Source organism: Necator americanus, chromosome II (assembly GCF_031761385.1).
Source record: "Necator americanus strain Aroian chromosome II, whole genome shotgun sequence".
Lineage (NCBI taxonomy): Eukaryota > Metazoa > Nematoda > Chromadorea > Rhabditida > Ancylostomatidae > Necator > Necator americanus.
The window spans coordinates 14754736-14765626 of NC_087372.1; the positions used below are offsets into that span (position 1 = coordinate 14754736).

Consider the following 10891-nt stretch of genomic DNA (forward strand, 5'->3'; position numbering starts at 1 on the left):
GGCGATACTATATCGCCGAAGCTGTTCACGGCTGCATTGCAATGGATAATGAATTCACTATCCTGGGAAGAAAGGGGCATACGTGTTGATGGAAGATTTCTCTCGAACCTTCGTTTCGCGGACGACATCGTTCTCTTTTCGAGCAGTACCAATGAAGCAGAAACGATGCTCAACGAATTGAACGAAGCAGGGAAGAGAATAGGACTACGAATAAACAGAAAGAAGACACAGTTCATGAAGAACGCCCACTGCGAGGACGGAGGAGTACAACTTGAAGGCTCCCAAATCGTGGAAACTCCGTCATACGTATATCTCGGACGTTCTATGAACATGGAAAACGACTTGAAGGAAGAACTGAATAGAAGAATGAGAGCAGCATGGGCAGCATTCGCAGCCGTCAGGGAAGCTACGGACCAACTGACGGACCAAGATCTTCGTGCCCATCTGTTCGACTCGACAGTCCTTCCAGCGCTCTGTTACGCAGCGGAGACGCGGGCAGACACCGCGGCCACGTCTAGGAAGCTACTTACTACCCACAGAGGTCTTGAGAGATGTCTCCTGAAGTTTAACCGGCGCACACAACACCTTGCCGGTCTTCGTAGCTCCGACTTAAGAGGAATGTCCTGTCTTCGCGACCCAGTGGAATATGTATCGAAAGCAAAACATAGATGGGCCGGTCACATCATGAGAAGAATCGACGATAGATGGACTAAAAGAACGCTAGAGTGGATCCCAAAGGGCGCTAAACGCCCCCGAGGGAGACCGCCAACGAGATGGGGTGACGTGTTCGCTGCACGGATGGACCAGCCGAGAGCTCAGCTGGATACGGCTCAAGGACCTCGTCAACGTCACTCACGAAGCTTGAGAACATCTTGGATGACAATGGCGAAGGAACGAAACGAGTGGAAGAGATGCTCGGGCCCACACGTCCAGCGAAGACGGGCCATCTAAGTATCTAAGTAAGTAAGTATCCTGTATAGTAATGGGCGTATTCTGTCACGTGCGCGCGTCTGTGTATGTGCGTGTCTCAGTCAAGAAATCCCAAAAAGAGAGGGAGACGGATACCATGGCGCCGGTTTGATGCGCTGGAGCCCCAACGCGGTAAAATTGGATGAGACGGGTCCTACGACGTCAAATTCGTGCTCCGGAGCCAGATAGCTGTAAAATGTAAAATGGGGTAGGACGGGTCCCACGGGGTCGAAATGATGCGCCGGTGCCAAAGCTATAGAGAGAGAAGAGACGGGTTTCACTGCGTCGGATTGGGGAGATCCACAACGCGGAAGAATGGATTTCTGTGGTTCCTTCGCATATCTATTTCCCAGCATGTCTTCCCGATGCTGCTAACATCCTTTCTTCAAAAAGAGGAAACGCACGTACGAACGGTTGCTTAAATACAACACATAGTAGCCAACAGTTTACGCGATCTGACGTAGAACGTTATTTTTATCATTACGATAGTGATATTCACGTCTTCATGTTAGCACATCATTCTTTGCTATTAGTTGAAAACGGAGGAAACTCGAACTTCTTCAAATGATGCTTCCAAATTGTGGAGGTTTGAGAGAAACATATTCTCCAAATATAGAAATGAGCGTTTAAGGAAAACCTTTCATCTATGCTTAAATTTTCGAGTTAAAGTCATCTATGCTTAAATTTTCGAGTTAAAAAAGTGAAGGAAAAGTTGATAGAAAAAAAGCAATTCTAATTTTATAAAAATGTAGCTACTGTTACTTCTCATTGATCGATGAAGGCGAGCGAAGCGAACATTAAAAAAAAAAGCGTACAGGCTAGTACTTCAATAACGTTTGTAACTTCACATGCCCTATTCTTGTTTTTTTTTTTGTTTCTAGAATAAAACACTTCGCAATCCACAGCAAACTGCAAATAAGGTTTTCAAATGTGAAGTGGAAAAGAGCAGTGCTATTTCGTGTTACGTACAGCGATGATTACAAAGACTTGGCTAACGAGGACAAGAATTTGTTTTGAAAAGATGAGAATCATCCAATGAATGAAGTGAAACAAAGCGAACAAGGAAACGACGTTCGCAGTACGTAAGCGAAACTAATAAAGAAAAACGAACGCCCAGAAACGAGTGCAGCGAATTTTCGACATTAAGCTCTCTCTCAGCAGTTATTTTTTATTCTCCTGATCTTTTTGAAGGAAAGAACATGTTCTGTTACCTTATCCTTCGTTAACTGCACGTCGAATTCCACATAATCTGCACCATGTTGTGCAGCAGTATTCAGCGAGTAGATGGTGTTTTCGCGTGCCATGGCGAACCTGAATAGGGAAATAGTTGAACATTGAGTCTATCCTTCGAGATAAGGGTGATGCGATTCCATCTCGATATGGGTGATGCGATTCCTTACTGTTAGCACATCATTCTTTGCTAATAGTTGAGAACGGAGAAAACTCATACTTTGAATAATGTTTCCAAATTGGGGAGGTTTGAGAGAAACATAGATGTAAAATCAAGTTTGATTGTTCCCTAAATATAGAAGTGTTTCGTTTAAAGGCATCACCCCACGAATCTGAGGTGGCACGGATTTCAGGTGGAGTATTCGTATACGGGAAAGTAGATTATGGAGAGGTGGGTGATTCCGTCTATTTCTTTCTAATTGGCGTAAAAAGAAAACGGCCCGGAATATGCGGCGTGTGCACACAACTGACGCACTCCAATCGAACTCGTTTTAGAAAATAGCGCGCCGAAACGCTCGAAGCCGTATCTTCCGAGCCATTTTTTACAGCAATTAGGAATAAATGGACGGAATTCTCTCTATAATCTACTATCCCATATATGAATACTACCACCTCCGGTTTGTGGGGTGATGCCTTTAAGGAAAACCCCTAAAATCTTTCATCTATACTTAAATTTCCAGTCGAAAAAATTGAAGAAAGCGTTGATAAAAAACTATTCTAATTTTACAAAAAAAAATGTCGCTGATGTTATTTCTTGTTGAAGGCGAGCGAAGCGAATACCAGAAAAAGCCTGATGTCCGGCTTTAGCCGGACGTTCAGGCTGGTGTTAGTTAATAACCTTCTTAATTGAATTCTCGTAAGAAGAGGTCTTGATGACCCAGAAATATGAATATGAATGAAGATCTAATCATTTCGTATCCTAAGAAATTAAAACATACTTTGTGAACGAGTTTCCCGCTCCACGATGCCCAACTTCTATGGTGTTTCTCTTTTTCCAGTGCCTGCTGTATGAAACCTCCATATTTTGGGTAGGAATAGGCTTGCGAAGATTTCGCACGAAGAGATATTCCACTGAAACAAATTAATCAACAATCTTACCAATCAAGTATCTAAAAAATCCTTCAAAACTTCTACTTACCAGTAATTTGTCCTATCGGTCTTCCCGATGAGTTGATGAAAGGAAGTTGCGACTGGCCACATGAATCGGCTAAAGATGATGGGAGCGCGTAGCATGCACCAATCCTTTTTCCTTCCTCGGAGAAGATCTCGATATAGAATGCCTAGAAGAGTAAAGCTTTACATACAACAATAGTAAAGATAAACTAGCTGGTATCTCAAGACTATCGAAGTAAAGAATGCGAATAAAAATGTGCGGCATGGAAGAGAGAATTCCACAGCGTAAAAGATATATCAAGTGAGCACGGTAATTAATGAGCAGCATACTCGCTCTTTCTCACATGAAAAACCTAGTAGGCAAAACCTACCAGGAACTCGACAGCAACGGAGTGAGTCTTATAAACGACATAGTCCTTGTTATTGTTGAATGTTATGCCGACATCTGGTTGGTTTTTGAATTTTGGGTTCTTGTCAGACAGGACCTAAATATTGGAAAGACCATAAATTTGAATCAGATCGTCAGAATCTACGTATTTCAAGATAAAATCTCAAAGTATTTTTAAAAAATAGCAGAGCAGAAGATTAAAGAACCGTTAGTTATTTTCAATACGGACGCAATTGAATTAGGAAGTCCAAAAAAGAGTAGGAAAAAGAACAAAATGTAGAAATTCTTGAGCCGTGAACACTGAAGTTCCACAAGATTCTAGAGCACAGCTTTACCATGCTCCTCAAAATTGAAATTAAAATCAATTCAAGCTGCAGACTCCGAACAATAGCAATGTCCTCTCCGCTCTCTGAATGCACTATTTTAAAAATCCTTTCCTAGACCTATATGAGACTTTATCTACGCTATTTAATCCAAAGATGCAAATTGAGTAGATTGTTGATGGAATGCGTAGATCCTACATATCAGGAAGAAGAAATCTTAATACAATGTGTGGGAGACGCAATATCAAAATCTAATGCTGAGTAATTGACCAAGTTGACTTTTATTGTGAATGAAATGCAAAAACATACCGCAACAGAAATGGAAGAATGGCTTGGATACGGTTCCGCACTGTTATCATCTTCATCGTCCTCCTCATCTACTCCATAGCTAAAGTTTATTTGAGCGCCGCTTCTCTGAAGTAGAAAAAAAAATCGCAGAAACACGAAATTTTCTTCTTCTATAGCTTACCAAACGACGCCGCACATCCATTGGATTTATTTTAACCGTGCAGTTCTTGCGTTCTTTGGCTGATTTGTAAAATTTTAGAGCATTTCCGTGCAGACGAAGAAGAATTTGATTCTCATCATCGTATTGCAACCATCCTTCCGAGACAACTTTACGTCCGGCTAAAATGAAAAGTCTAACTGAAGAAAAGGCCAAAAATAAGAAATAATTTTAAACTAAAACTTTAAAGGTAAAAAAAGAGGAGGGACAAAGAGGCACCGAAATGAGATAACGACTATTAACGACACTAAGCCTTCCATTAGGAATTGTCAGTGTGAAAAATGACTCTCGTAAAACACTCAAAACACATAAAAGAAAAATAACAAGTGGTGATAGAATAGGACAAGGTAAGTCCTGAACTTTTTTCATTCTTCATCTCATGAACATTTTTCTAAATGTTTCTTCTCCGTGATGATTAAATCATCAGTGCTCCTGGTACTTTTGAATTTACCACATTTTCTTCACATTCGCTATCAACTAATCTTCAATTCAGAGATCACAAAAAATACGCTGGTCCCCTATGCACTGAAAAAGCCTTCTACGCGACTCAAAAAGTCCGCTTCGATCTACGAATGTAGATGACGAGTGGTTGTTCCACTGACTAACCTGGGTTCACATCTTTGTGAAATCCGAACACTGAATTCACAATAAGTGATACCCTCTAATCCGTTTGAAAATCGCTTCAAAATCGGGTGATATGTAAGGCAACAAGATTTTAAAACCAACCGTAATACCCGAAAAGATCAACATGATTGGCTCTGCAGACTGTACCCCTCTGCTCCGCTTTGACAAGACACGAACGCGGATGTAGAAAAGACTCCCATTTATCTGTAAGAGAACATATAAAATGTAGAATAAGCAGCAGCAACAACAAAGTTAGATATTTACACTAAATCTACAGGAAATACTATAGCTCAGAAGAGCTAAGTGAGCACTGGTTCGCACAGAACTATGTAGTTCAACTATTACGGAGATTTACAAAAACTCAAGTTTAATTGGCAAATGAATAAAAACAATTTTTAAAAGACGTAAACTCGATGGGATATATGTTTTCATATATTGTGTGTAATCAGTAGAGGAAATGCATCTAAAGCCGAGAGTGCACAGATTTCCTCACTGCTTCGAAAAAACTAGACGTGTGAGTCAGAAGTGAGCAAAGCTTAGCGAAGAATTTATTCCCATCGTTTTTTTTTTCTTTCCAGAATCTATTTTTGAAAGTTTGCCAGAGCTGAGCGTTGTCTGAATTGTCTTCCGATGAGTTGACAGTTCACACGAAAAGTGTATCTTTAAGAACAGAGTCCAAACTTGTCCATTTTTGAAACCTCAAAATAGGAAGCCAAGAAAATGTTGGAAAGTTTCTGTTCACAGAGTCACTTAATTTAAATTCGTCCATCTGAACGATGACACCAAAAGCAATCTTGTCAACTTAGACGTTACATAAAATCTAGACTAAAAAGCGCCACATTCCGAAATATTCTAAGACTAATATCAAAACTTTCACTAATAGTGAAATTAACTATTACTGTGAACTTCAGAATGAGATAATAAACTAATATTTTAGGTTTAAAAGCAAGCAGCTAGGAAATCACTAGGTTTCTTTGTAATAATATTGAAGTTGGTGTTCGCGTGTTCACTGCTATGTTTCGAGTCAATAAATCCTTCTCATTGTAAACATTGTCATCTAGGAGATGTTTCATTATTGTGTTCCCAAAAATTGAGGGTGACGTAGGAGGATGAAACTATGTAAAAGCCAACAAGCAATCAAACTCTGAATTTAGGAAAGTGAACAAAGCAAAAAGATTTCTCAGAAAAATGCGAAGATTTCGTAGAAGCATAATCGAAACATAGTCTTACGCAATACCTGAACAGGACATTTGTAGCCTCAAGGGGGAATGAACCTTTAGCATAATAATCGAAAACTTTGTCTGATTTTGCGTAAGAATAAGTTGCTACGACTTTGCATCGGCAAAATCTTCTTTCAATAATGGTGGACACTCGAATGGTGAAGGATCAATTACAAAAAGCATACAAAACATCAAAAAATCTGTCTTACGCCTATCAGCACGGGCTTATTCCGGTGAAGTAGTACCGGGCAGGATGAAGAAAGCACCGGCCAATGAGCCCTCTGGTGAACTCTCGATAAAATCTACTAGTTCGAAGCAAGCGCCACTATGACCTGGCAGCTGTAGTTGAACTAGGTGGCATATCAAAGAGTGTCGTCGAGCGTCACAATGACAGTGTACAACACAATGTGCATCAGCGTGCAAGACTCACTTCTAACGACGTCGACACTCAATTTATGTGTGGATTTTGGACTATGGTTACGGAGTGGGACACGGCTTCACCTATGATTAGACGCTGCCCCTGCTCGCCACACAGAAAGTATCCAACGAAATAGCGAAAACGGACAAGATCGTCCGTTGTGTCCACGAAACCACGCCAACGAGTACTGAAATACGATCATACACGAGAAACCACCATCAACTAAACTATGTGTTTAAGAGCGGCATTTAGAGAGCTGTTCGCTTTTAAGCTGTTGCAATCTATGCGGAAGAAGCTGCCAAAGTGTAACAGTCGTAAACAAACATCTTATGACAAAGAAAAACTGCCTCCGACATGACAGTTTACGGAATATCTTAATGCGAAGTTGAAAATGACGCCCATAGTATTTTCTTTTGCCCTAGAAATCAGGCACTAAATTAGCGAGAATAAAAGCTGTCCATTCTCAAAATTCTTTTTTTTGAGCGTTTAAGCCGCCTCTTCGGCAATATCAGCCGCGCAATCGCAATCGATACTTGTTCCCAAGCGCTGTAACGAATGCTATGTTTATTTCATAACGGCTACACAGTAGCAGCCTTTTCCACAATGAACGTGACAAGAATTGAAAGTGAAAATATCAATGATGCCAGTTTTAAAAGCGAGAAACTGTCGTCAAATTGAAAAGGGAAATATTGCAAAAATTGTAACTTCGTTTGCGACTTTTTCATTTTGAACAAAGACTGAGATGCATGTAACAAGAGGCTACTGTTTGGGTATGCATATCTACTTGTTAAAAACAACATCTAATCTGCTACATGGAACGCAAAAAGAGCCTCAGCAGCAAACTTTCGTGCCCAATCAGCATGTAAAATGATTTACATTCATATTTAAGTTTCAGTTAGTTAATTAAGTTAGTTTAAGCTCTGCACTTTATCGATAGACATCTTTTTGACTCGATAGTAACTATACAGACAACATCAACACGAATTCATAGTAAAATCGAAGAAATTAAAGACGGTGCACTTCCATAAGCAGCTGCGCTCGAAGCGGCGCGGTAGAGCTGGCTTTTGGAATCGCTATGGGGCCATCCCGAACTGCAACGGTAGATGCTGGCTAGCAAGGTTCTTCCTGCAAACCTAACCGTTACGCTCTACAGCAGCGTCTCGAGTGCAGCCGCTTACACTTACTCATGTTCATGTCATTTTCGCATGAGTTACTTGGTAAAGTGAAATTGGCATCTGCTTACCAACAGCTGACTGAGTGACTACAATACAAATTCTGTCGAAATGAATGAACTAGCGGTATCAAAACAGATGCAATGGTGGGAGAAGTAGCTGACTTTCAACATTCATTTACCTCAAAATTGGTATAAGCATTTTATTCTAAGTATACCACAATTCTCGTTATTGTAATGCTTTATTCAAAGATAATGTGCGGGTGACGAAGTGTCAAATCATTGAACACCAAGATGCGCGTTTTGTTAAAAAAAAAACAAATTTAATTCGCCCCAGCTGCATCCATGCTACCATTTCCGTTCCCTTCCTTTGTATGTAGAACATTGTGTTCAAGCGCAGCAGTATCTACAAAACAGAAAAACAAAACAAAACTGGAACTAACGAATAAGGAAAGACATGCAACTTTCCCCTCGCCTCCAGAAGTGCACTTAAAGGCAGCGTATCACGAAATTGACATGGTACGGAAACTGCAGGAGAAACGTAAAGTTCGTGTTGTAGATTATAAAAACGGACCTGGTTCCGCTCTTCTTCACCTAAGCTAAAAACGTGAAAAACTTTCTTTTCTATGAATTCAATTGCAATGCACCATGCTTGTGCACACCTCGCGTTCACAAGCGAGTGGTCAAAGGTCAGTGAGATCTCCTCGCCAATACACCCAAGTAAAACCATTGAAAAGGCTGCTGAGGATACCGGGCGTGTACAAGGGTGCGCGTTCTGACTCTTGTACCTCGTAGGAATTAAAGCGGTTCTTACGCCGTTTTTTTAAAAGTAAGACTAGGGGAATTGAGCAGGCCCATGTCCGCTTACGTCATCTACAACCCGAGATCTACGTCTTCTCTGAGATTTCCTCACCACGACAATTTCGTGATTTCGCTGCTTTTAACGCAGCCGTCGGTAGGCAAGATGAGATTCCTGACTGAATAATGCAAAGAAACTAGTCTGGATGCCTAGCTATGTGAATAGCTTACGCCAATCAATTTGACGCGAATCTACTGACTGCGATTCCTTCTTTGTTGAGGCATTAAATAATTTGCATGCAAAATCCATTGTCTATTCATTCCTTTTTTCTAAGTTATTGTTTTTTTCACCTTTGATTATCATCCCACGAAACCTCGCCTATGCAATTTTCACTGGAAAAAGGTATTCAATTTCATGACAGTTGCTCGTCACTTTTACACCTGGCATTCGCTGATCTTGGACAATAATAAAAAAATAACGATGAAACTTACGGTCTGTCGGCATCCTGTGTAAGCGTCATTGCCTTAAGAGGATCCCATTGACCGAGTGATACCGGGGAACCGGTGACGAGTACAAAGTCAGATGGGCCCAAGTCTTCCACATCCACAGCGAAGCATACCCGTGTAGTCACCTGGTTGCCAGCCATCTGAACATGAAAATAAGAACGCCGAACCTACCGAGTGCATGAAAAATAGTTTCGTGATGTGGGTGATAAGATATACGCCCTAAGTGTTCTCTGCAAGATAACACAAGAACAGTCACGAAGTGTTTCGGGAAAGACAGGAAATATCAGACTCATGGTAGGCTAGAAAACAAGAGAAAGCCTCCCAAAACAAGTTCTTACGTATGAAAAGAAGAAAAAAAAAGCAAAAAAGCAAGCTAAGACATAAAGAATGGAAAGAAGAAAGAACGATTGAAGCGCACCTTTAAAACAGGCAGATTCTCCTGTGGTACTTTCTTTTTTTACTTCTAATCGACATCTAATTGGGATTGTTGAGGAAAGGCACTAGAGAGCAGTGGTTAGCAGTCGTATTCCAAGAATACTGCAAAAAAAAAAAACCATCTCCTTGCATTCCACACTGTCCATCGCGCATAGATAAGACGAGTAAGTGTGATAAAATACAGCGAAAAGGAAGGAAAAGCATGAGAACATGACAAGGCTCATATTTGAAATGAAATATAATAGAAGTAAATAAAAAACATCAACACAACAGCTCTCCCACATTAAAAGTTTGCTACAAGGAAATAGCCGTCGAAAGAGAAAAGCGGACTTTTCTCTCGGACACGCGAAGCAGAGCAGCCATCATCAACACTTAAACATCGCGGACGGAGAGAACCATTGAATTTGGGCGAAATCGATGCAGTTTTTGCAGAGGAGGTGGATCGACGAATGAATGCGGATCCAGCGGAATGGCAGTGGAGCACGTTTTCTCGCCAAGCGGTCCGTCGTCTCCTCGCCAATTGCACGGGCCCTCCTGGGATTACTTCCGCATTTCGGCCGCCGTTCCTTCGAACAATTCCTTCAAGAACAAATCGATCTTTCTTCTGGTCAAAAATTGCAGAATCTCGCCAAATTCTGCTCAGCAACTGTGGCGGCTGTGCTTTGCAATCGCAATACAACAGCTCCTGATCTCTGTGTTGTGTCCCCCGATGAAGTGGTCGCGTACGCTCGACGACTGTACACAACACAAAGATCAAGGGCTTTTGATGTAACGGTGAGAATAACCGGTGTAAGATCACACTTTCGGGCGTCTACGGTACAATTTTACTAAAAATATAATTCTAGTTATTATTAAAATAGAATGGTTTTCTAAATGTGAGCTTATTTCCAGCAACAAGTCGAAGCATGGAATTTCAAGTAAAAAAAAAACTAACTTAAAAAATCTAGAAAAACTCTACTATAAAAATGAAACTTTTAATTCGAACGAAATTTCAGCTGACGGTGTCCTGATGACTCCTCCGTAATTCATGAGAAGAGCTTCTGGAAATTCCTCTAAGCTAGCGTAGAATACTAGTTCTAATTGCTTCATATTAATCATGCTTATCCTTCCATTTCTCTGAAACGCACGTCGTATGGGACATCACATCATCTCAACCTGACGTAATCATCCGATGCATTTTTCATAATGCT

General features: G+C 40.8%; 2 protein-coding genes across 4 annotated transcripts; one reads left to right on the forward strand and one right to left on the reverse strand.

Moving 5' to 3' along the window:
• Positions 1 to 48: 48 nt before the first annotated feature.
• RB195_017871 (uncharacterized protein) lies at positions 49 to 951 on the forward strand (the record flags this gene model as incomplete). 2 transcript variants are annotated; one of them, XM_064185060.1, is made up of 1 exon in its annotated part: positions 49 to 951. In XM_064185060.1, one exon carries the CDS (start codon positions 49 to 51, stop codon positions 949 to 951), a length of 903 nt encoding a protein of 300 aa, XP_064040941.1. The 2 variants fall into 2 exon arrangements, with proteins under 2 accessions (XP_064040941.1, XP_064040942.1); XM_064185061.1 differs by having other exon boundaries at positions 166 to 951.
• Positions 952 to 1311: 360 nt separating this feature from the next.
• On the reverse strand, positions 1312 to 9847 carry RB195_017872 (uncharacterized protein; the record flags this gene model as incomplete). 2 transcript variants are annotated; one of them, XM_064185063.1, is made up of 12 exons in its annotated part: positions 1312 to 1386; positions 2181 to 2280; positions 3138 to 3270; positions 3338 to 3479; positions 3684 to 3797; positions 4333 to 4437; positions 4493 to 4650; positions 5255 to 5356; positions 6874 to 6977; positions 9252 to 9406; positions 9685 to 9705; positions 9821 to 9847. In XM_064185063.1, the coding sequence occupies 12 exons, from the start codon at positions 9845 to 9847 to the stop codon at positions 1312 to 1314; spliced, it is 1236 nt and encodes a 411-aa protein (XP_064040943.1). The 2 variants fall into 2 exon arrangements, with proteins under 2 accessions (XP_064040943.1, XP_064040944.1); XM_064185062.1 differs by lacking the exons at positions 9685 to 9705; positions 9821 to 9847.
• Between the last annotated feature and the right edge of the window lie 1044 nt (positions 9848 to 10891).